The following is a 26,422-nucleotide window of genomic DNA, read 5'->3' as shown; positions in this document are numbered from 1 at the left end:
TTTCTTTTGCTTCCTGCGGATTCATGTGAATTTATGTATTTATATTGTAAAACAATAAATATATAGGATATCTTTAGACTGTGAATTTTTTAAAATTGAAGGTTTTGCCGGTCATAGTTGAAAAATACATGTTCATAAGTACCTAATTTGATAGAAAAAATCACTGCAGTATGGGAAACTATCTCACACTGTCTCTTTAAAAACATGATTAGAGTAAGTGCAATTAAATAAATTCACCTGTTGCATGAAATATTCTGTTCATTTACCTACTGATAGTTTTCTTCCTGTTGAACCCAGACTGTGGCAGACATTCGATTTTTTTTTTTTTTCCCCAAGGTACATTTAGATGCTTGATTCAGTTTTACATTTAGAAAACATGATTTTCTTAACAGATGGAGAAAAAAATAAATTTCTATTCAGTTCATATTCTTAATTTCATTTATTGTCAAAGTAAGAAAGCTTTCCAAATACAGTTTAGTTTGATTATGATTTATGGAATGGTTTAGCTATGTATGCTCACTGTTTCAGTTGTCATCCACTTTCTACTTCCAACTACCCCAAATACCATAATTTAGGCAAATTTGGTCAGGCTTTTTAACTATTCCTTTAGTTTATTTGCACAATACATAGAGTAGATCAGAACTGGACAAAAGCATTTTTGTGCTGAAGCTTGCAATGACATCTAGTTAAAATGAATTGTGAAATAAGGAGTAAAATGAGTGCACACTTTTAAAAATTTTAAATAAAAGTGCAATTAGAAGCAACCATTAAGAGTGAACTGAATTTGATCCATAGTCTGTTAATACCACATACTGAGAGTGGGAGGTGCTTTGGAGAAAACAAAATAGGTTAATAAGTAATTAAACATCCTTTTGGAAAGTTGTGCAGATTTTTCCCCAGAGAACTGCCAAATATTTATTGCCATGTATTTACTGTTTTAAGTGGTATTACATGTATAGTTACTCTCTGGTTTTTAGCATATCCTCTATATGTTTTATATTATCCACATTTCTCCATAGTAGGAAGCCAGAATATGTGGAAGCTTTGATACCTCCAACATTTAGTTTTATCTTCAGGCTGGTTTGAATTCATCTTAAGCTCCTTTGAACAGGAATTTCAAAAGTCAACCAAGATTCAGAAGAAGCCCTGCTTATTGGAAATCATTGTCCTGGAGAAAAACATTGTATTGTATAAAACCACAAACAGCTATGCTTTAGGATGTACAGATACCATTGCATATCACCTTTATCAAAGTAAAATTATAATTTTGCCTACATTTGCCAAATCTCTCTTAAAAAACCTAATTATTTCAGAAACCTCTTTGTTGCTAGCAGATTGTTACATCAAAAACACCAGAGACTGATTACAGAAGATTTCCAAAAAACATACAAAGCTAAAAAACAGTATTCTTTTCATCCCACTACTGAGATTTTGAATGAGCATCATATAAATAAGTATTTGGATACACCTTTGTACATGTACCGTGTTAGTAATTTTTGGCTCGTTTGACCAAAAGACAGAACTAGAACTAGAAGTTATATATTATGCTAGTGGGAACTAGACTAACAGCATCATGTTTTTGACAAGGCTAGAGCATACACAAACTGCATGAACTATAATGAAAACTGGTAGGTAGCAAAAATGGACCTTACTCTGTATTATGGAATGAAAATAAAATTGCTAAAAAAAAAAGGGAGTCAGATTTGGAAGTATATGGCTTGTGAGACATTGCTGGAAGAGTGCAGATAGGAAAACAGCAATATTAGGAGACTTGTGAATTTCAATGCTTAAGTATGAATTCTTAGAAAAATTAAATATTCACCATCCCCATCCCACCAAACAAACCTTCATCTTTCGACAATATCAGTACAAGTAGATAAAGAATTAATTTTAGTCAACAAAGCTAGAAGATGCAAAATGTGTAAACTTCTAGAACTTAAAATTTTATTTACATGAAATTACAAGAAAATTGTTAGGCTTTTGTTAGAACAAGGTCTTAAACTAATTCATTTTTAGTACTCAGATAAGACATACTGGAAAACACTGAAGTAAGTTTTTTCCCGGGATATTTTCTTCCTATCAGATACAAACTTTACTTATTAGATCAACCAACTTGACTAAGCAGCAGGATTTGGTTTATGATCTCCTGTATGGCTATTATGTTGCCAGCTGCTGTGAAAAACTAGCAGTATCTGTTTCTTCTCCAAGCAACAGTCATATGTAATGTATGCACTAAATATTTTAAGAAATTCTAAAAACCCAGAAGTGCCGTGTCCTAGTATTTACCATATTCCAAATGGAAAAGCCATTTGAGATAAGTACTGTCAACACGTCTAATGCATTCTCTAGAATGGGATATTAGGAAATATTAAGAACTAGGGTGATATTTCTAGGACATTTGGGCACCAAATGTGTGGGATGAATTGGAATGATTTCAGGCAGTGGTTTTATTCAGCTTCAGAGTTTTTTTGGGTAAAATCATTCCTAACCTGTAAGGAAAATTAGAAAAACAACAATAGACAAGCAGGACAGATCCTGTTTTGACATATTTGCAGATGAAGTGCATATGGCCTGAAAACTTTTCCAAAAAATTTACACGAGACTTTCAGATTTGAAAGTTTTTTGGCTTAGAATTTGTATTTCTTGATATAGTTCACATTTAAAACAGTTCTAATTAGACAAGTAAAACTTTTCAGCATCATCCTGTCTTTGAGAAAGAATATTTTGTTCCTTTGATAATCAATAATAGTTAGGGGATCTTAGCAAAGATTTTGACCATTTAGTTTTCTTAAGTCAAAAGTAGTGGAACTTAAACTGTGATTACTTTTATAGATTATAGATCTATTACATATTTAAACTAGTATGTGATTATAAACATTATGGTATCTTGCTTTATCTATATTGATATCAACAGTTAGTTAATCAGCCATTGGTCCATTTTAATTCTAATAAAATATATAGTTCTTTGTTACCTCTTTAATAAAGAATGGTGTCAACATATAGTGGAGTTGTCATGTTTCTGACAGGGCTTGTGCAGCCAGAGTACCCCATAACTCTGTCCTGCCCAGTACCTCACAAGTAAGTTTCTCACATTTATGTTTTTTGCCCCTTGCAATAGAAATCAAAATGCTAATATATCTTTCATGTATCCCACCTTGACATATCTGAGCTGACCAGCCATTTAAAAATGTCTAATGAAATATATTTGAAGCTTTACTGAACATATTTATCTGTACATAAGTTTTGCTATATTGCGATGGTTTATCACCTCTGTAAGAAAACTACATATGTGATTTCAAAAGTTTATGCACAACTTCTCTGGTGAATCTTTTCAGTGACAGAAGGCAGAAATGGCAAAAATGTGAATTGCTGAGACAGACATGAACATAGGCCAGCAGCTTTCCTAAATACTGCAAAATTTTGATGAAGCTTAGCAAAGGTTCAAAAAAAAATTAACCAATTGTCCATGTTTCACAATAGATACAAGAGGACTTAGACCAAAATGAAGTTTGTGTAGGTAAAGATAAGTAAAAACATTTACATTAAGTTACTTTCCTAACAATCGAAAAATATCTTCAGGTAAGAATAATCAATAGGGTGTTATATAACTGTATAACATAGTAGTTGTTACCTGGGGAAGAATGTTATGTGTGCAGCTGCTGATTGCCTGAACTCAGCAAGACATGAGACGGTCTACCCTGCACACCAATAAAGTACTTGTGACCAAAAGAGTCTGCAGCATCTTGGTTCTTTGAGAGGCAATATTTACTGGCTGCCACTCAGTTTTCACTGGCAAATTCAACTTCCGCTTTGAAAATCTTATGCATCAACCTTGAAAGCATCAAGGTTTCTGATACGTTTTTCTTTTGAATTAAAGATTTTTTTTCCAAATAAGGACTTGTAGAAACTTCTGTAAAAATATGTTATCTATTTGAATAATGATCTTGAGCAGCATTTTTGAAGAAGCCATGTTGATTTCTGCTAACTACTATCAGGATCTGTCATTTTCTATAAGTGACGCTGTATGATTCATTTTGATTATGAGTATTAACACTATGAGATGAAATTTGAATTTGCCATGTGCAAAACTGTCATTATTTCTGTGTTTAAGGTTATGACCTCTAGTTTAGTAATTGGCATGCTAGGGATTCTTCTCTATCTTCTTTATTTTTTTAAGATAGACAAAAACTGTAGGAAGTTAGTTCAACATTGGCTTATAAATTTGGAAGCTCTAAAATATTGACAACTGTTGACAAAATGCTAAAAACCTAGTAGTGGATGGCAAACCCTTAGGTTCTAGAATTTAGAGTATCAAAAGCTTTGCAAAAGCCTTTCTAGACTCTTTGTAATAATAATAAAAGCAGCTCAGGAATCGAAGGCTGTTGCATCAAGAATGAAAAACACTGCACATTTTCTGTCTATGAGGATACTTCTGTCTTTCATATACATGAATTTTGTAATCAAATGTAGAATTCCAGGCAAAGTCTTTGATTCTAGAGATCACTTTTTCCAAGTATTGTGCTATATATGTTTATCTAGGACAAAAATCAGAAATCTGAAGAGAGTTTGAAACCTTCAGCATCGTATTGCCATGTTTTTATTTAAAGTGTAGTATTGCTGAATAATTGAACAAAGTCCTAGCTGGTTTGCAGTTGAAGGATCTCATTGAAAAACATATTGAAGCTAATAGGAAAAAGACTGTTGGCTTTGGAGTAAACCCTAAGGACACAACTTAATACAGCACAAAATAGCGTTTCGTAGAGAAAACACAGCACAGTGTTTAACTTTGCAGATACGGACTTTCTGCAAACTTCTGGAACTGAAAGTAATAAGAAAATGTTAATTTGTCCCAGTGATTCATGGGTTAAAAACACTCGTATAGGTTAACTATATTACTTAAAATTCTTTTAATGATCTCTTACACTCAAATTATTTTCTGGGATCTTGATTCAATAGTTAAATAGGAAAAATAGTTAAAAAGTGTTTGTACTGCAGCGTAGCATTGAAAACATATCTGGTTTCTTGCTCCATGGGCCTGTAATTTCAAAATAGCTGTAATAGTTATTTTCAGGTATTCTTTAAGATTTTGTTCCTGTGAGGCACATATTCCTGGAAGTAACCACCGAGATCCCTTGTCTAAGGAATGTATCCAAGATGATTGTTCTAAGAGACTTTTATCCTTTCAGATTATTGTACAGGTCTGCGATCCATTGGTTCATCATCAAGTAATAATTCATTACTGGTTTGACAGTCATAGCCCTATTTATTATTTTTTCCTACATCGTCCAGTTTCTTTAAATTTCAGATTTCCACACTTGTGGGAAAAATAAACATTAAATGAAAACACGGATATTTTTGAAACTGACTACAGAAATGGGTGGAAGGTTGCCAACAAAACCCACAATTATTAATAAATCTGTAAAAGCAAAAATGAAACAGTAACTAAGAACATAAAGAATTTAGCTAGAGCATATTGGAAGAAAACAAGATGTATAAGATGCTATCAACATGCAAATTCATGTTCTATGTAGAAGTTTCATGCAGTTTTCATCATGAAACAGAACTAGTGCTGGTAAATAGTTGAAAACTAAATCAAAAACCAGTAAATAAATTATTTCAGTTATGTATATATGAATTCCAACTATCAAAAGGACTCAGATTTTTGGAGAAATACGTGGCTACAGGAAAATGATGCTGTTACAGATTGAGTCTGGAAATCTCACATTGGAATTCTTTATATAAGGGTTCATGATGTTGAGGAACAAAGTAAATTTAAAATATCTTCAACGTATTTGTCTAGTGTGGAAATAAATGTTTCAAAGAATAAGTGAGGTGAAACATATCACTTAAAATTTTAAGAAAACAAAGCTAATCGAGATTCTTTTTTATTTCAGATTTATAGTTTTCAATGCTGAGTATTGAGAGCCACCTTGTGGCCATACTTTTTAGTGCACATGAAAGGGCCTTGTTCATTGTTTCGCTTCAGAGCATTTTGAAGATTGAGAATTAAAAATAAATACATAAATATGTTCTACTTCCAGACATCTGGCCTGAAGTGCAGCTGTCTTCTTGACCCGAAAGATGGGTTCTTTACATTCATATGAAATTTCTGAGATAATTTTTTCTTATTGCCTCGTTTCTTCCTTTCCTTTTCTCGCGTACATTAATGGATGATAGTATAAAATGCAAGATAAATAAGGTACATGTGTAATGTCTAATGTGTAATACACTTGTATATATATGTACAAAGTACATGTATGGTGATATAATATCAATTATGTTCGCTGTTGCTAAAAAAATAAAAATTCTTGAAGAGTGCATGTTTTAGGAAGCTAACAAAATTTGACAGTTTTAAGCATTTATTTTTCTATGTCTGTTAGTAATTGTTTTGATTACTGGAATAACAATAGTAAATAGAAAAATTCAATATTTATATCTTTCAAGTTTGTATTTACTCTTGTGAAATATATGTATGAAATTAGTATCAGGCATCAGAACTGGGATTAGTTGGAGAATATGCATGATTATGAATTGGTTACTCTTGAACTCTTTCACAAAATAGCTTTATGAATTTCTGTCTTTCTGGAGGAGACACATCAAAATGTATTGTGACTATAAAGGGGCTGATGTAAATACAGGAAGTCATCAGTGAAAGTAGCAATCTAGATTTTCATGAATTCAATTTTCTGTTCTGTAATATAAAGTATATGCTCTGTGTAAAGGTGGAAGTTGAAGCAGTACCAGTACTCTACTGAGCATTTTCTTCTGGGATTTTGAGGGGCTAGCAGTAGGATTCCCCATAGAGTTTATACTTACTTCTGATATTAGTGGAAACCTTTTTTCATCTATGGCTGAATTTGTACTGAGGACTCTCAGACAACTTCGGAGTTTCACAGGTAACTCATTCCATAAAACACAAAACTCTTGAATTTTACTCTCTAACTAAAAATTAAATCAATACCTGTAGAAATTTGCACAAATAAGGAAAAAAATTGCTTCACATCTGCTATCCTTTTGCTTGTTAGGGGAAAATTGAGATTAACTAGGCATTTAATCCTATTCTTTGTCTGACAACAGTTTGGGAACATTTCAGTTAGAGTATATTCTCATCAACTTTGTCACATTGGAGAAAACTGTTTCTTGTCATACTTTTAAGTAGCACTGTGACCTGTACTGAGTGTGGTGATGACAGATTCTGTGAATATTTTGCATAATTTTGTCCATGGCAAAGAAAGGGCTATGGGAATGTAATATTTTATGGGAAGGTGCATAATTATATTTGAGCTTTCTAACAGGTACAAAATGAATTTATGATAAGTAATGCCCCCTGATTAAGTTGACATTGCTGCCAACAGAAAGGATGTAAAGTCTCCATTCCGATTTTTACTATGATGTTCTATGATGTTAGCTCTGTTATATTCAGGCATTTAAAACCATAGGGTGATCTGATCAATTTTCATGTATAGGGCCATTAACTTTTCAATTGCTTCTTCAGTTTCTCCGTGATAGGAGGTATGCAGTATCAGAATAAGCAGGGATTAGTGTGAAGACAGATAATGCAAATTCCAATTTACTTGGGATAGTGAGTGATAATTAAGAGCTATTATTGATACGTGCCGTCTGGGAATGTTGAGACAATGCTACCTGAGTCAGTTATAATAGAAATCTGTTGCAACAGAAAGTTATTTGAGGGTCTTTAACTCTTTCCAGGATAATTCTTGTTCATGAGTCTGAATCTGAAACATGCCAGTGGAGTGCTTTGCAGGCGAAGACTACAGCACACAGATTTGACTGCACATGATAACTAGAAATGCATGATGTGTCTGAGCTCCTGTTGTAGTTGGTGGAGTTCAGTGCATTTCAGGCAGTGGAGCCAAGAGGATGCCTGAGCTCAACCATGAACAGACATGGGGCGGTCAGGGAGCAGAAATGCTGTACAAGCCCTGCAGCCTGATGCCCATTGGCTGTGAAGGGTGCTCAGACTCCTATTGCAGCTGTACAGATCTGCATGCAGACATCTACAGTGTTTCAGTCTCAAACTGAACCCTGCCATATCAAACTGCTGGCAAAGTGGCCTCTCTCAAATGGTCAGGCAGTTACTTTACTTTCTAGAGATATTTCTCTGCATCAGATAGCGTTAGATGGCCCTCTTATCTTCAGTTCTAGCAGCGTGCAGATTAAACAAGTATGATGGAACTATCTAGTTATCTCAAGTGATGCCTCCTCAAAAAAGAAATAGAATAGGAAATCTTTTCTAGGTTGATCTCAAGACTGAAAAGGCTATGCCAAGAATTATAAGTCATCAGTCTCTTCCTATAAATCTGATCAGAAAGGCTGGCTGATATTATCACAGAAAACAGGCTCAGTAGGTTTTCCTCTAGTGAGTGGTCACTAGGGGTAGTAGAGATAACACTAGTGTTATAGGTAAGCATAGCTTCTGTGTTTCCTTTCTGACTATTAATTGTACAGAAGGAAGACTGTTAATATAATTAAAAGATTAAAGAAAACAAAGTTCACAGTATGGCATCTAACACTTTTGAACAGTCATTAGCACTAATGTATGCATGATAAGTAAACAGTATGAAAAATGGAAACTAATCAGGGTTGGAGACGGACTGTGGAAGCAGCACAGCAGCTCTCCTCTCACCTGTTTTGTGCTGCTATGCACTGCATTAAGTGAGAAAGTAACAATCATCTCATTACTTCTTCCCGTACCAGGTAATTTAGTCTCCGTGGTATGTTTGATACGTGAGATATTTTCTTAAATTCCCTCTGAGATCTATCTGTTATGTGGGTAAGACATTTAAAGTTAGCTTGCTGAAGAAACTGTGTAGCCTGCTTTAAAATAATGGTATATGAATTACAGTATCTTAACAATAGCGAGCTCCTCAGTTTTGACACGGGATTTCTAATCAAGTTTACAAACCCCAGACAAAGCAGATGGATGAATTAACATCAATGCAATATTTTTTCTCAAATCTCTGTAAATATATTATAAAAATTAATTGCTCAAGAAAATAAGTCATCCTTTGCTCAAAATACCGGCCTTGGAGAGGAGGTATATCTGTTAGGTACATGCTTAAAGAACTGTAGATGTAGAAAACATTCTTTCAAAGCCAAATTTAATGATACATGGTTGTCTTCATCTCTGTGATTTTTAAACTTCATAAAGCAATTGTCTTGCAGGCTTCATGAAGTATGAAACATAATGTTAGAAAGTGACATAAAATATTGGGACTATACAATCTGGATTTGAGGGGATTTTTTTAAGGGGGGGTAATAAAACTTTTTTTTTTTTTTTTTTTTCACTCGATAGTGTTTAAAACTACAAGGAATCTCATAATTTGGCAGAGGCCTGTGGGGAATATACCCTACATTTGAACAGGACCTGGCTGTAAAATCGAGCTCTGTGGAGGTGACTGCACAGTGCTCCTTTCTTCCATCAGCTGGTTTCCTCTGGCAGCAAGCCTAATAGTCGCCTCAGTTTAACTGACAATCTGTCTCTAAATTCCCAAGTCTGCTGGCCAAAAGAGCATAGTAATATAAACCTTCTTGTTTCATCACTTATTAGGTGCTTCTTCTGTGCCCTTTTAGGTGTGTAAAGACATCATGTTACCTCTGAAACTGACTTTGAATGATGTTTAATAGTCCACAGGCTTCACAGTTCTGCACTGAGGTTGCAGAACTTCAGAGAGCAGCCTGCTAGAAATTTGGAATAAAACTAACAAAAAAGACAACACAGTTGTCAAAGGTGTTAGTAATAATCAGATGGTAGTGTTGATAATCAGAGTAAGTCTTACAGATGTCATTTCTAGATGTATTTTTTAGTCCAGAGGGTACAGTGGAAAAACTTAGGAAACAGTAAGGCAAGGAGATAATTCTGGGAGAGATGAGGTTATGGAAATCTGATGGGGCTTGCATTTGAGTTGGGACAGGGGCACAAGGAATATAAAATTCATAAGAAACCAGGTTTCACTGGTACCACCACTCAAAGGTCTATTGGTTTCTTAAGAGATTTTTTTTGTTAGTACTTTATCAGATAAAGTAAATAATTATCACTTCTGATAGTTAATCAGATGATACTATATGAACATTGCAATATGAAAATACATAAACATCTATAATTTTTCACATCCTTTGGAGATTTCTTGAAAGTGCTTGTCTTGTAAGATTTAACATTTGGCGACACTGAACTACAAAGTGTTACTAAGGATTCTTTGAAACTCTTTTAAAGTAGCAAAGACACAGGATGAATAAAATGGCTTTAGTTCTGCGACTTGTTTATTATTATTAGCACACAAATAAAAAAACTTTATGTGATGCTAATTACATCGTGAATTTTCTTATGGGTCTTCATATTACACAGGTATCAGTGAAAAAACTTTTTTTTGTGGTGCTGCTCATTGTCTGATGTTCTAGTTTGGTTACTTAATGAGTGGTGAGTGTAATTTTGACCTTTTTTTAGTTTAGGAATTTATACCACTTTTATTGACTAGCATTTTTATTATTATGTCTGCCTAGTATTGTAATGTTTATTTTTTCCATGCTGTAGGGCAGAAGCTAGAAAAGTGAAGAAACGAAGCCACAATACCAAATCAAAAGACATTTAATACTTAGGGTTCACCTCTCCAAAAATTATTTTCCTGTTTTAAGATAAATTTCAGCTTTTCATGGTCCTACATACTGATGCCAGTCTAAAACTGTTTGAAAACCCTTATAGACTATTAATTCATACTGCACATTTCCAATTACCTATAAAACTTGTAAGAGAAATTCCACTCTTCTGAAGAATCCTCAATCTGTCACTTTGCATAGCTGTGAATTTGTAGTGGACTGTTATGGTTTAATTATGAAATGAGAAATACACTTAATTTTCACAAATGGATTTTTTTTCTTGCAGGGTTAATGATGTCTTAGAATAGCCTTTGAGGAGGAGTTGCACTAAAAATCATAGTGATATGTAATAAATAAGCTGCAGCTGTATTGGGAAGATCTTGAAGACACTTTCTGCTTTCATTGTCTCAGAGTAAAAATGCATCTAGTATTGTCATGGCTCAGCAGAGTGGCAGTTTTGAGTATTACAAAGCAAAGGAGGTGTTCTCAAATATAACAAATATTCTTATAGAAACCATGCAGTATCAGTTTCCTGTTGAAGCAGAAATGTTGAAATCTTTGCACAGTTAAGCACAGCAACAAAAGGCTTAACTAGGTCTCCAGAGGATGTCAGTATTCAAACTGAAACTGGTACAAATTCATCCTTGCTGTTGCAACGCTACCCTTGCATGTCATCAAACTGTCTCTCTATCAATTTCTTTTCATGCTGTGTATCTTCCCTACTGGCTAGTTTTCTAACAGCAGACTGAAAACTTCTGCTGTCAGCAAAACAGGGCAAGATTGATGACTTTTTCATCTGTGTACTCCCAAGTGGTTAACAAATATGATGACAGGACTTCTTGTCTCAAGGGCTGGAGAAGAATAGATACCTTTCTGTATTTTACATTTCATGTATCTATTCCCAGAGAGAGAACAGCTTAATGCTAAATTGATGAGAGAGAAAACCAGAGCTTTACACAATTTTGCATGCATTTTAAAATTGTGATGTTATACAATTAATTCAATCTTAATTGATATGCATTTTCCTGTTATTGCTAAGCTGAAATGTTTTGATACTTCTTTTAATAAGATTTGAGATTATTTAGGCACAGATTTCTGTTCACTGTGAAGTCCAGATTTTCATCATACAGAAGTAGTACAAAAATGTGCCTATATAATTTTTATTGTACTTGCTATAAACAATAGAAAGATCCTTATCATTGTACAATACATGAAAATTATTGTTATTTTTACTGCATTTTCACTCAGTGGTAGAGCTTAAACTGGGTCACTATAATGCACATTTCCTTTCTGTCTACTGCTGTTTTCCATGTGTGTTTTCACGGAATCATTTTTCATTCTAAGTTCCTAAACCCTTTTATCTGAGAACTAGTAATTCATTCAGTTTTAAGACAGGCACCGTAGCCTGGCTTGAAGTGAAATGTTAGGTTATTTTGGTCCATGTTATAAAATTCTTGCTCCAGTTGAGGTAGTGCATTGTCTATGTAAGTAGTTCCTTTTTTTGCTTTAGAACAGCTAGGCATTAAGTGAGGTAATTTGAAACTACGTCTACATCCTCAGTGACTTGTTGCAAATCCATCATTTGTGCATGGTCAAACTTGCATTCTTGGTTCTTTCATTCTTGGCATGGTTGGCTGGCTCAAAAATGTAACATTGTAGCAATACTAAATTTTCTTAGCTTCTATCATCAGTGAGGTCTGGAAACACTTTTATGTTCTGCATTATAGATTATAGAACTGAGGAATCAAAGATTAAATTAAACGTTTACCTCTTGTTCAAGGTTTTTAATCTGATTGTTATTCCTCCTCCTCCCATAGAATCTTACTTCATTCTCTGTTCACCATGTAACTTTTCCAATGGAAAGAAGATGGGGCTGCTATGATGTAATTTAGTGTACTGTAAAAAGAGCACACTGAATAAGGCAAGACATTTCTGGACACCATACCTATCCATTCTTTAACTGGTAGTTATCACTCCCTAATAAGCAAACTGGATGAAAAAAACAACCTTGTGCAATAAATACGTTACGATCTGTGGTAAGGGCAGGGCAATAGAAAAATGTGCCGGAAATTCTGCCTTATACCTCCTTTCCTTGTGAATCAAAAAGAGAAGAAAAGGATAATTTGCAGGATATTTTTATAAAACTGTTCTCTGATTGGAGCGCAAAGCCATGAGGAATAATGTTCCTATTTGTACAACTGCAAAGTACGTTTTAAACCTGCATTATTTTGAAAAATCACAGTAACGTCTATCGTGCAAAGTACATCAGGGAATCACTGAATTGCCAGATTTCAAATTCCCAACAGTTACTGCTATTTTCTAGGTAGTGTTCCAGCAATAATTCATATTTTCTTTCCTAGCAGAAAAAATTTAAGTTTTCACTCTTCACTTTTGAAAGCAGACAAGTCTTTTTGGTTCATATTTACAGGATTCATTTTCCTTTAAAGGGAACAACAGCTTCCCAATTTTTTCTTCAAAGAACATCTACAAACACTAACCCGGTAAAAAGCAGAAGAGTTAGCTGAAAACTAAACCACAAAGTCTAAATAATAAAGATAAGCAAAAGAGTGTACTAAAATGTAAGTATCATCTAATCACATCTCAAGACCTGTAGTCATACACAATGAAAATTGTACAGCTTTGAAGAAAAGAGGCCATTACTTCACTTGAATAAAAAAATACAACTATGTTAGAACAAGACAGTCATAACTTGGATAGGCTGCTTGGCAATTGTTCCTAATTGTCTAAACTTCTCCCCCCTTCTCTTTTACATAGAGTTTTTCTGACTGTGGTTTGAATAAATTAAAACTAAATTAAAAATTAATTCCTTGAAGCTTCATTCTCCAGTGACTGTCTGTTTTACAAACTACAGAATCCCAATATGTTATATAGACCTGAAATGTTTTTAGAACTTTCACTGAAGGTAGCTCTGCCCTGCAGAAAATTATGTGTGCATGTAGAGAGAATTGCTTTTAGTGCAACAACTGAAAAAATAGCCTGTGGCCTACTGAGGACTACGGACAGATAGATTCCTATTCTGAATGAGTACTTCTAAATTACAAATTGACAGGAGACAATGCTAAATCAATAGAAACATGTATACACACAAAGAGGAGAAGGTTCAGAAGAAAAACAGTTATAATACTATACTACAGAAAATTAGTCCTGAATTATGTGCTTCTGATGATTGCACTCCAAGAATTGTTATCGTTACACTGAGAGAGGAAGATGTTTAAGGAAAGCAGTCACACTACTCTCCTTTCTTTCTCCTTCAGAGGTATTTTTAGAGCACTTTACAGAACTTACTGAGGTGATTTCAGTAAATGGATCAGATCAGTAACTCATAGGTTTAAACAATTCTAACTTTAATACAGTGAACTTAAATCTCCAGAGGGAGACAATTAGATTATTGACTCTTCCAGGAGAAATTCAGGCTGATTCACATTTGTTTGCTAGAATTACCTTCTTCAAATACTGTCTTGCCAGGTACCTACTAATTATAACCCAGTAAAAGAATAAGTGTTGGACAGAGATATTACTTCAGGATAACTATACAAAGTTAATAGCTGGATACATTAAAAAAGTAAAGATGTAGAGAATGAGCATGCATACTCATTAAGTGGAATAGCATATTGGCCAGCCTGCATCCATCCAGAAATTATCTTGCTACATCATGCAAGTAATCTTGGTTGAGGAGAGCTCTTGGTAGTCTTTGGGTTCTTCAAAGGAACCAGCTGCAGGGTGAACTGTCAGTGAAGCTAATGCTGCTGTTCCCAGGAAAGAATGAGGAGTGTTGTGAGGGCTTATCAACACAGAAGCACTACCTGAATCCAATGTATTGAACTGTTGGGTATCTTTTTAAAAGTGACTGATTTATAACTTTACAGAAGAGCTTCATGACAAGTTGTTTATATATGATTTAGTGTATTACTACGTGTTTAGTAAATACTAATAATTTTCCATTTCATGCTGTTTCTCAAGCAGTATGAAAGATAATACAAGATAAAGACCAATTGTTTAATATATGTTCATCATAGAGATGTAGTCAACTTTTAAATCCTTCAGGGAAAATTTCTTGCAAAGTTAATTCTTTGCTTCTGTAATAAAATAGTAATTTAATCTTACTGTTACCACATAACATGCCACTTCACCCTTGTCCTAGAAACAGCTGCTGATAGCTTAGCTATTATGCAGACAGTACAAGCTGAATAATACAAATAGATGTTCTAATTCATAAAAGGAGAGTCCTCAGGTAGAAACACTGTAGCTCCAATGCATTCCTTTTTTCTCTCTTTAGACTGCAATCTGTATTTCTTCATGTTCAATTTCTTTCATAAACTGTTGGATAGTGTTACTGTTCATCTTCATAGTTTAGTATTTTCTCTAGGTTTCATATATTCGCTCTAACTGTGCATATTAAGGGTCTCTTTTTTTTTTCCTGTAACAAGAATTTATTATATTTTTACTTCATATTTAAAAACCCCTTCTCATGGTTTTATTGGCACTATCCAAGTTTTGATCTCTCCCCTTTGGAACAGCAGTTGTGAATAAAAGAATAAAACTTAAGTTAAAGATTTAACTTGTATAGATTAATTAATATGCAATATGTATGAAGTAAACTCTGAAGAGCAAAAATGGTGAATGATCATGCAATCCTTTGATAATTTCTTTCTATTTCTCTTGATCCTTATACATACTGAAGTCATGTTAGTTTTTTGTATTTAAGGAACAGGAATAAGCCCATTGATGGACTCTTCAACTACCCTTTTTTCATTCTGCTTTTCTCAGCCACCCTTTACTTCCTGAATAGATGGAAACTGCTCCCATTTTATCTTGATCTCATAAACTTTGAAAGACAATCAGTATTCTTTAAATGAGCCAGCAGAGCAGATTCAGCAGTATGATTAATACGAATGAGGCAGAAGAGGGTTTTGTCTTATTGGAAATTAAAACAATTTAGAAGATCAACCTAAGAATTACACATTCAGATATCTTCAGGAAAGTTACAAAATAGTTATTTTGGAAATAATTGAATTGTATTCGTCACACAGTAGTAGTACTAGTTAAAACTGCCCTTCACTGAAGGCTACAGCAAAAGATACCTTAGTTTGTTTGGTTTAGGTGTCTGTGATATCTGTGCTGTCTGAGCACTGACACTCATCAAGTGAAGCTAACGAGGCCTCAAAATTAAGAGCTAGTACTATGCAGGGTGTCAGGACAGTGCAGAGTGAATGATGGGAATAAATTGCTCAAAATTGCTCAAACCAGTGAACAAATATGATAGTGCATTCTGAACAAACTGTCAGTGCTGCCCTATTGTGAACTACACAGAAAGGAAATTACAATGATTGAGTCTTATGGTCACAAGCATGAAGTTTTGCTATAGTAAGGTGATCGTGAGAAAAATACTAGAATAGCCTGTGCCATTTCTGTTACTGGAAGAAAATACATGATAGTCAAAAACTGTGTTATTAGTGGGGAAAACCACCAAAATTCAGAGCTGCAAACTATACCTTCAAAATGAGGAAGCAGAAAGGAAAAATAAATAATTTACAGAAAGCAAAAAAAAATCTAATCTTCCCAAGTAGTGGTGATTGATCTACTTAGTGTGTTCTAGATAAGTGTAGCAATTAGAGATTAAAGAAAAGATGTAAATTGATGTTTCACTTATCAAGAAGTAATTTATTGGCAGCTGCTTCTCATAATCAAGCTTTATTACTCTTTTTTACTTGTTTTTTTAGATAAAATAAGAAAAAAATAGCTATAAGCCTATTAAAAATTTCATTCTTTGATTCGCGTAGTATTGGTAGTTCAGATAAAAAGCATGCAGCTTACAGTCTTTTTGAATGATGATACCTTTGTGATACCAGATGCAAGAAAAGGGTAAGGAAGGGTGTTATTTTTATTTTAAGTCTTTAGCTGAAATACCCTAAAGCTTGATTAAATCTTTTTTTCTGCTATGTATGCCTCACTTCTCATTAAAGTTAAGCAGGACATTTTTTTGTGTCTAATTGTGACATTTTTAATGTGTCTTAATCAAGAACTGCATGAAACTTGGGACATTTAAAGGAGAAATATAGGTGGCAGCAAGCTAAACTAGGAATTTATTTAATATGTACTCTTTTAGATGCACACACACATGTAAGCAAAGGTCGTAAATCTACAGCCCTCTTGAGCAATAAGGGAGGGGAAAGAAAATCAATTCTAATCAGGAGACCAGTGCCAGACCTCATAATAACAACTTCTGCATACACCTGAGGCACTTAGTAACATTTCATATAAATTTTACGCAAAACCATTTAGTCTGTAATAGAACAAGATGGGAGTAGTACAACTTTTGATAGTTTCACTTCCCTTATTTAATAGTTGTTGGTTTTGTTGTCTCTGCAACCATGAAAATCCAGATTTAATAGAATAACCATGCAATACATGGCACAAGAGCTTAGAAGTAATTTTGTTTGCAAATATGTTGCCATTAAAGGATGTGCTGTGTGAGCAGTCTTCCAAGCCATCACTGAGATATGTGATCTATTTTTTTATTTTCTCAAGTGTAACTTTATAAAATTGGGTTACTTCATTGTTCTTGAACTAATTTGCCTTGTATCTTTGTAATTTAAAATGCCCACAAATTTATGGAAGGAAAATTAATTCAATATCTGTGCAGTTAATGGAATTGTCCAGAATAGCTAGTGATTTGATTTGCTTGGCATTTGTTTTTTTCCTATGTCAAAAGTGGACTGTGAGTATTTAATTTTAAAAAGTTCATCTTCATCTGCGTTGGAAAAAATTTATTTAATGTGTCTCTAAACTGTTTACTGTGTAACCTGGAAGTCTGTAACACTTACTGATTCAATAAATGAACAGACAAAACCTGTGAATATTAAATATTTCAAAGGTGTTGGTCTAGAATGTGTGGTAGATTTTAGAAGCGTGTGGATATTCTTTCTAAATGCAACTATATGGATACATTTAGGTGTACCTACTTATTTTTAAATGGTTGATTAATCTTAAGCTTGTAAGTACTTGAATTATAATAAGACTAGCATTGCCATATCTTAATGTGTTTTCTGTGACAAACTTTTTCCCTTCCTCCTTCTTTTTCCCATATTCACAAGTTCCTCTCTCTAAATTGGTGAAATTGTACTTCCTAAAACTGCAAACAAATACAGTTTCCTTCCATATATAGTACAGGATCTTACTCTTCTTAGTTTCCCATTAGTAAATTGCCCTCTCTTTCAATCACATTAGACAACATAAACAATCAGGTTGCAAAGGCATGTAATTTTTAAATTGTGGAGATTTGGGAACAAGATTTGGCTTTTTCAGCTACAGATTATAATATTTAAAGTGTAATTTTTTTATATTTAATAATTGCACTTTTTGAAAAGTAGTTATTTTAATACCTCTAAAATAGTCATGTGACACCAATACAACAAGCTCTACTAAAAAAGTGAAATTTCTTATGGTTGTCTTACCACATAGGAAGATTTGCTTTATTTAAGACAAAAGCTAATTACATTGTTAAATGCTTAGACCATGTTCTGAATGTAATCGGTATCAATTCAAATTTCTGTGCCACAATTGTTCTCAGATTTGCAGCTGAAGTGAATTTTCCACATGCCTGTCCTCTGTGAGAGTTGTTGATGATAATCTATAAATGCAAACCTTGGTGCATTTGTGTTCTTTGTGAAGTATTTGTTTCCATTCTCTAGCTCATAAAGAATAAGCTTCATGAACTGCACTGCCACTTTCTCAATTTCTTATTTATTCATTTTTAAGCACTACAGCAGTTAATTAAATTTGCCAAAAAATCATGTGTAGTTAAAAGCTGAGTTTGATTTCCTTTAAATGAATAGTAAATAATTACTGCTAAAGCAGGAAAGATCAGATATTGAGAAGCTGGATAATTGTGAAGCTGAGAAATGTGTTTTTCCTACAATATTTTTCTTTTCATGTCCTCCTTTATAATTGCATTCCCATCTCCCTATTTATTTCTGTGTTTGCAGAGATTTATTGTTCATGTTTGGCAGTATGCCAGTACTGTGAACCATATTGTGCTTTGCTTTACCCACTCTGTATCCCTTAAGTCAACTTTCAGTGGCTGTGTGTCAGGTACTAGTAAATGTGAAGATTTAAAATAATAATAATAACTTGATCTAGAATTAATTCACTATAATATACAGGTCTGAAAATACAGTGATGGTCAAAAAAATACTTAACTCCATTGTGGTCTATGGAAAAGTAGAAATTCTCTGCTGACAAAGATAATAAAGAAATCTATTTTAGGGAAAGATTAGAGTCATCATTACAACAACCCTCCTGGTATCATATTCGGCAGTGATCAGTTTTGGAAGGCAGTGAGTGCAGCAGTTAGGAACGTGGAAGAGATGGGAGGAAAATCAGAGGTGTTTGTGGCAAACCAGGGACATTGAAACATGAAGATCTGAGAAGCCAGTAGCCAGGGGCGAGGGTAAAGAGACTGTATACGGCATGCTTTCTGACCTTATATGTAAGCTCATATAAGCTTGGTTGAAGGTCCTTTATTCCAGTTTACAACAGGGTTACCATGCCTTTCCTCCTGTCATCTTAATTGCAATAAAAGAGATGTACCTTTTGTGATACTTGAGCTTTAGCCCAAAGCCTTGTTTCTGAACAGAGACGACTTCCCATTGGGCTAAAGTGGCATGAACTCTTGTGGTTTGGGTTTCCTCTTTAAGTGGTTCAGTTTCTTTTTTCCTTCCCTGTTGCTTCTGGAAGACACACTCCAAAGGAACTGGAGTTTCAGAGTTTAGTGTTTGGAAGAGAAGTGCATTAGTTTTTTCCTTAACTTTGAGTTAATATTCGGTTTAGGTGAAGCATGATAAAGCTAGCACCCAGAAATAAGAGCAACATGCTTACAGACCTTGTACACAGTGGGAGGCTGGAGGACCTGACGTTTTGCAGACTGAGATCCCAGCCTCCTACACATGGGGAAGGTAAAAATGAGGGGTAGATGAACAGTTAGATTCTGTACTATGAATTTGTTAATCCACACTGTGCCAAGCTGATGCAATGGCTGGTGGTGGGAAAGGGTATCCCCTCCTTAATGTTAAGTATAGTGTGTGGACCGCTGCCTTAAGCCCGTCCTAGCTGCCTGCATGGCCTGAAAGAGTTGCTTTTAAGGAAAAGCAATATGAGTTCTGAGTTTTGGTGTTCATACTGGTTATCAGTAAATTTGGATCTCTGTTTAAGTGAAGCTATGTTTTCATAAAAGTATTCTTTTAAACAATTAAGTGTATCCCTTGGAAAGTAAGAATAGAAGTCAAAGTCAAATTCATTTATAGAAAATCGTGACATATTGGCATTGATGAAAAAGTTTGACTTTAATAGAAATAGTTACTTTCATATGACTCAAAATAATATTCAGTGGGTTTTTTTCCTGTAACTTTTTTTAATACAATGCTTTTTGTACTGTAATTAGAAGTGAATTTAATTTTTATGCTCATCCACTTTAGGTACAAAGATCCAGAAATAAGCAGTTACGTGAGCTGTTTCCAGATGGATTTAGTATTCATCACGCAGGAATGCTGCGGCAAGACAGAAGTTTGGTTGAGAATTTGTTTTCTAATGGACATATCAAAGTCCTGGTTTGTACAGCTACGCTCGCCTGGGGTGTCAATCTTCCTGCTCATGCTGTTGTTATTAAGGTAAGAGCTTTCATTACTCTGCACGTGGGTATCTGTCTTAAAAGAAACCTGTAAAGAAGCATAGATAGCAAGATCTTTATTGTGGGTTTTGGGCCTGGAGGGGAAATGTCTGATTGACTTGAAATGTTATTTATATCTCATTAAACTGATTCTCTCCAGTGGGAGTCGAGTTTGTATAGTAAAGATTTAAATATATCAAAGATTATGAAAGGATTAGTTAAAGTACACTTCTGAAATCATGCTATATTTGCCTAATTTCAGTATTCAGCTCATCGGGATTATATTAATGTGTATTTATGTTAATTTTTATTAACTTTTCCTCAACCAGGGAACACAAATATATGCTGCAAAAAGAGGCTCCTTTGTTGACCTTGGAATTTTAGATGTCATGCAGATATTTGGTCGAGCTGGACGGCCTCAGTTTGACAAATTCGGAGAAGGCATCATTATTACAACTCATGATAAACTCAGTCATTACCTGACTCTTCTTACTCAGCAGAATCCAATTGAAAGCCAGTTTCTTGAAAGCCTTGCAGACAACCTAAATGCAGAGGTAACCTTTGGTTTATTTAGAGAAACTAGCAAACTTTAAAGGATTAATATTATTTGAAACAAAAATGCAATGTTATCACACTCAAAATATCTAAAATTTTATTATTAATGATAGTCTAGGTATTAGAAGTAGTACGGTCAAAATACCATTAAGATAAACTGTAGAAAAACAGCATTTACCTTTTAATCAGAAGAGCTTTATTAGAATTTAGTAAGTGTTCTGCATAACTGCAAATTAAAATCCACAAAATAAAATTAAAGCATGTCTTTCTGTATATAAACAAATTTAGTTCACATGGTTGACTGCAATATAGGAAGAATAATGCACTTGGCTTGAACTCCTCTTTGTTCTCTTTTACAGTGGTAATCAGAACTGATTTATTATAAACAGCAAGTTCCCAGTTTGCTTCAGTTTAAATCTTAAAATGCATTTTCTCTGAAAATGCTGTGGTTGTATTGAAAGTACTGGCCTCTGTCACATTAAAATATAGCGATTCAAAAGCTGTCTATTGTAATAATCAGTTAAAAATATGTATATACACACACAGACACTTTTTACAAGGAAACCTCAGAAATTTAAACATGCTTAAATGAAGAAGACAATACTGTTTTTCAAAGGCACCGGACGTTTTTTCAATAAAAGTAAAGGAGTTCACCTAAACTCAAATATCCAGTGACATCTTAAAACTGATTATCCCTTTGAAAGATGTGAAGTTTATTTGGTATATTAGGAATAGTCTTGGTTTTTTTAAGATGCTTGTTCTGTTTTATCTATATAATTCTTACATATTTCTGTGTATATTTTAACTTTTCATCACTTTAAAGTCTTTGCATTATTCAATCATAAATAATAATTTTGAAAAGAAATTCTGGAAAGGAGCAAAAATTGATACAGTGACCCTTTAAAATGTTAAGATTCATTCCTTGATTCTTTACAAATGACCAAGTTTGATCATTCATGATTTTGGTTGGTTGTTTTTTTTTCTTTTAAGTGGGTCTCATAAGTTATTTCTTCAGTTCCTGTTAACAGGAAAAAGCTCTGCCCAAGTACAGTCACACATCAGAAGCAGAATAAGGTTTAACTGTTTTCCAAGTATTTCCACACACAAATGTGGGGGAATGAAAATATTGACACCTGTCTGTGCTTACAGCTACTCCTTTCTACCTCAAGGCACAGGAGTGGTCTCAGTACAAGGAGGGAGAGAAAAATTGAACTCCCCCAGAACATGAGATGCAAACGTGATGAAAAGGAGCCATCTGCAATTTTCCCATCCTTCTTTCTACCACAAAGGAGAGAGGAAATACAAACAGATAGTATACTTGCAGTGGGCAGGTGTAGAGCTCTCAACCATTTCCTTTTGACGACACTTTTATATGTCTGGAGATAGACACCTGTGAATGTTCTGTAAGTGGAACTGGATGGATATACAGTTCTTTAAAATTGGATAATAGCAACTTACACATTAGCAGTAATAATTTAAATCTTAACGTTGGTTGTGAAGGCTGGGATTGCCTGTAGTTATAGTTCAGCACCCCAAGAAGTTAGGAGAGAGATCTGGTCTTGGAATACTGTGTACCTTTTCACTAGGAAAGAATCCAGCCAGATTTCATAGAAAAGCTTTGTTCTTTTTCTTGAGATACGTGAAGTAGACAAGGAAGAAAGAGTTGGGATATTCTTTCCTTCGCAGCAAAGGATTTGTTTTTCTACTTTTTTAATATTAGAAATTTAGTCCTCCCATCTCACAGAAGGCCTTCAAGTCAGTGAAGAATTACAAAGACAATGGAATAATAAGCACCTATTGTGAACTGGGTCTGAGAAGATCTCTATGATTGACATACCATGAAAAACAAATGGGATGGCTATATGCTACTGTTTTTTCAGGCTTGGTCTGTATTACTCCAAATTGTCTAGAAGGTGTGTGGATGTGCTGGTGTGCTTACCTGAATTATACCAGGAATCTCAAGTATTCCTTCCACAGAGCTTCAGCAGAAAAGCCAGCTTTTGTGGGGGAAATGCTTTACTGACATACCCTAAAAAAATCTTGTTGGTTACCTTAGCAAAAGAAAGTTTCAAAGGAGGTACAACAGCTCTCTATAACTAGCTGGAACTAGAAGTAAGTAAGAAAAAAGAAAAAAAGATAATTTTGACCAATGCCAGTACAAGAATTAATCACCCTGCTCATAAGTAAGGTTACCTGACACATAAGATCTGGAACAGTCTGTCTTTTTGCAGTAGTGGAGATAAAAGAAGTCTATTTTTTTTCTGTGGTGAATATTTTGTAATAAGTGATGGTATTTGTATGGAAGATGTGATTGCATATGAGGAAAAGAAGATATGACTTGATGAACCAGGAGTTCCAGTCCTATTTCTTTCCTCTTCAGCTGAGAATGCTTAGTTAAGAAAGTATAAGATGTAAGCTATTAATTTTCAATGTGTATTATTCAGCAGAGAGAGAGAGAGGTTTTAATGGGCAGCGTGTTGTTCCTCTGATCTGAGCTGTAGTTCCAAAATGCGCAAATTTTCCAGCAAGGCCAGAAAGCAGAGGTGATTGTTAAATGCAAGCTTACAGGAAGGGGTTTTGGGGGATTTGTTTTTTGGGAGGGGGGTGTTGAGGGGACAAGTGAATTTAAGTTCATTGAACTTTTTATGCAGAGGAAAAAAATTTTTAAAATCTAAAAGTAATTCTATTTTCAAAGAAAAGACACATTTGGTTATAGTTACACTTTAGGATTCTTTTCCCCTTCCTCCTTTTCCACTGTACAGATTGCAAATTCTTAGTTTTAAGTCCTAGGTATTTATCTCACAGGAAGTATTTAGAATGGCTTAACAAAATATTTATAATGTAGCAAGTGTCTGCTTGTATGTTTCTGTACTAGATAGTAAATTAAGGTACCAAACTGCTGCTAGCATTGACTTTGGTGCATTTAGCACCAAAAAAACCCACTGAAGGTGGAAGAGACCTGGTTGATTGTTAGAATACAAAACAATTTTAATTTCTCCCAGGCTTGTGATTTTAACAGCAGTTTTTAAAGGTAGTAGTATCTTCTCTTTTTTTTCTTTCTTTTCCATGCATTTGACAGCAAGCACTCTACTAACCTAAAAGCTGTTAAAAAAAAAATCACTGAAGACTTGGAAAGGTAAATACCATTTTCTAGCACCAGCTGAGTATGTCCAAATGGATACTTAATGAAGAGAGAAAATAAAGTATCAAAAAGCAAGACATTCAAGGGCGAAAGGGCTCTGTGAGCTTAGAATACTAATGTCTACAGTAATTATGAAACACTAAAAATTGTGCAAAAGAAAAACAATGACTTGCAGCAATTTTAGATAAGAATGACAAAAATAAAAGCAATCTTACTCATGAAGCTTTATTTAGATTTTTACCTAAAAGAGAAGGATTTGTTTGTCCAGGGAAGTATGTATTTCTGCTAGGTAGTTTCTTTTCAAATGTGTATATGTTACTGAAATTCCTTCGAGAAGTAGAGGAAATCTCTATAGAAATTTAGTGACTTTTAACAGTAATTGTTTATCCAAGTAGTTATCTAAAAATATTTCTACTAGGCTCTGCAAAAATAATTTGGTTACATTGAATGTGTAAAATTAAGAAGTTAATCCTCATGCCCAGTTAGAATAGTAGAACTAAAGAAGAAAAAAATAATGGAATAGAACAATAATTCCGTTTCATAGGAGGTAGTCATCTAAACTTATCCAATCAAAGATATATAGGAGGTATGTGATGTACAGTATAATAAAAACTACTTATAAGTGCAGCACTTCTACCACAGGATTTGGGGTTTGGGGAATGCAGCACTTCTACCACAGGATACGAAAAGTGCAGAAAACTGACAAACTAGTTTAGGCAGAACTATTTATTTTCAGATTTTATGTAATGGTAGTATTATCTGAAAAGAACAGTGTACTCATGGCTTTAAATTACTGAAGATTCTGTAGCTGCAGTACAGTTACAGCAGCTGAAAATGCACTCAGAATTTCATTAATCGGTGTGATAAATGGTTGTTAGTAGAAATAGCAATGGAAAATGCTGAAAAGCAAGAGAGTAACAAGGGCATGAAACCATTTTTTTGTCATCTGATATGTCTGATGTTACTTATCCTTCTGTCATGACATGCAGGAAAAATTAGCGCCTGCCAGATTACAGGAAATCAATACTATGAGCAGCTACAAGGAGCTATTGTGTTAGGGTTTTTTGGAAGTAACTTCATCATTTCCTTATAATTGGAGTGAGTCTAAACTTCCATATATGCTGATTTGATCTAAGTTAGTGGAATCCTCTGAGAAGGATACAGGTGTTTTAGAAATTGTTGTGTTTATCTTGAGATGACTATTCCATAAGCTGCAGCATTCTGAAAAAAATAAATACATTTTAAAACATATGCCATCATATTGATCAGTAGATACTCTTAGGAAGTACATTCAGTTTTGGTCATCTTTCATATACACTGTCCCTTTGGCAGTAACAATAGCACTATATGGAGACAAAATGTGTTTATTGACTGATTTGTTACAGAAATCTAGACAGTATGCTGGTGACCACTGTCACCTTTGCCGTAACAGAGCCTGTTGTTAGCACCAGAAAATCTGTGCTGATATATAATAAAATGACATATTTTAGGAGCAGAGTCTGCTTTTATTACAAGTAATTCAGGAAATCCAAGTGCTTATGCTGCAGTTGTAAAGAGAAACCAATTAAAGGCCAGAAGCACTGCTGACTTGTTTAAATTCGTAATTTATTATAGACAGATCAGTAGCTCAAAGAACTAGTAAAATGAAGGCAGCAGTTGGAAATATGGGAAGACTCCATGTTTCCACAAGAATATAAAGTTGCTTTTACCTGGACCAGTTCTCTTGGCAAAAATAGCTAGGTGGTAAGAATAAGGCAATGATTCAGATGTTTGAGGCAATACAAAATGTAATCCTAGCCACACAATCACTGAGTAGAATCCAGAGCCTTGAATTTTGTACCTAGGCTTATGTGGTGCAGGAGAGAAAATCTGGGCAATGATGCAAAAAACCAAGGGTATTTCTAATTCCCATTTAAAAATTAATTTTCTAGAAGCAGAAAATTTTCAGAGAGGATGGGCAAAGGAATAGATGAGCTTCTGTGAAAGGAACACATTAGTTTACCTGCACACTTCAGGCAAGAACAAAGACAACTGGGAGATTATATGACAAAGTTTTATGAAGTAATGAGTGATATGGCAAAAGATTGCATCTCTCCTGGGACAAGAACCAGGAAATACTGGCTGAGGTGAGTCAGTGGCAGGTTCAGAAAACACAAAAGGGTGCCAGCTGGGTGGTTAGACTATGGAACTCTTTGCTGTAGGTAGTTGCTTCTAAAAGGTAGAGTAGTTCAAAAACTGTACAAAAGTGGAATACAAATCCATTAAAAGATATCGAATGCAAAGGCAATACCTTTAACTAGTGACCTTGAGATGCAGTAGTTTAAGAATTTGGGAGAAATTTATATGGTGCTTGCTTCTCATTGCCTCCTTCTGGCCCTTCAGCATTTGCTGTTATCTGATCTCAGAGACAGCATGCTGGCCTTGAT

At 34.4% G+C, this 26,422-nt stretch overlaps 1 protein-coding gene across 5 annotated transcripts in view; it reads left to right on the top strand.

Annotated features, from left to right (window-relative positions):
- The window catches only part of ASCC3 (activating signal cointegrator 1 complex subunit 3), a 276,733-nt gene that overhangs the window by 151,766 nt on the left and 98,545 nt on the right, over positions 1-26,422 (top strand). For all 5 annotated transcript variants that reach the window (XR_012653054.1, XM_075046673.1, XM_075046672.1 and 2 more), the window contains 2 exons: positions 20,109-20,300; positions 20,629-20,853. Coding sequence is in view for 4 of the 5 variants with exons in the window: in XM_075046673.1 (XP_074902774.1) it covers positions 20,109-20,300; positions 20,629-20,853 (417 nt within the window). In the remaining variant the exon portion in view is untranslated. The remainder of the gene's footprint in view (positions 1-20,108; positions 20,301-20,628; positions 20,854-26,422) is intronic.

This window comes from Buteo buteo, chromosome 15 (assembly GCF_964188355.1).
Source record: "Buteo buteo chromosome 15, bButBut1.hap1.1, whole genome shotgun sequence".
Lineage (NCBI taxonomy): Eukaryota > Metazoa > Chordata > Aves > Accipitriformes > Accipitridae > Buteo > Buteo buteo.
Note: the sequence above shows the minus strand (reverse complement) of the source record. Positions and strands in the feature narration are given on the sequence as shown.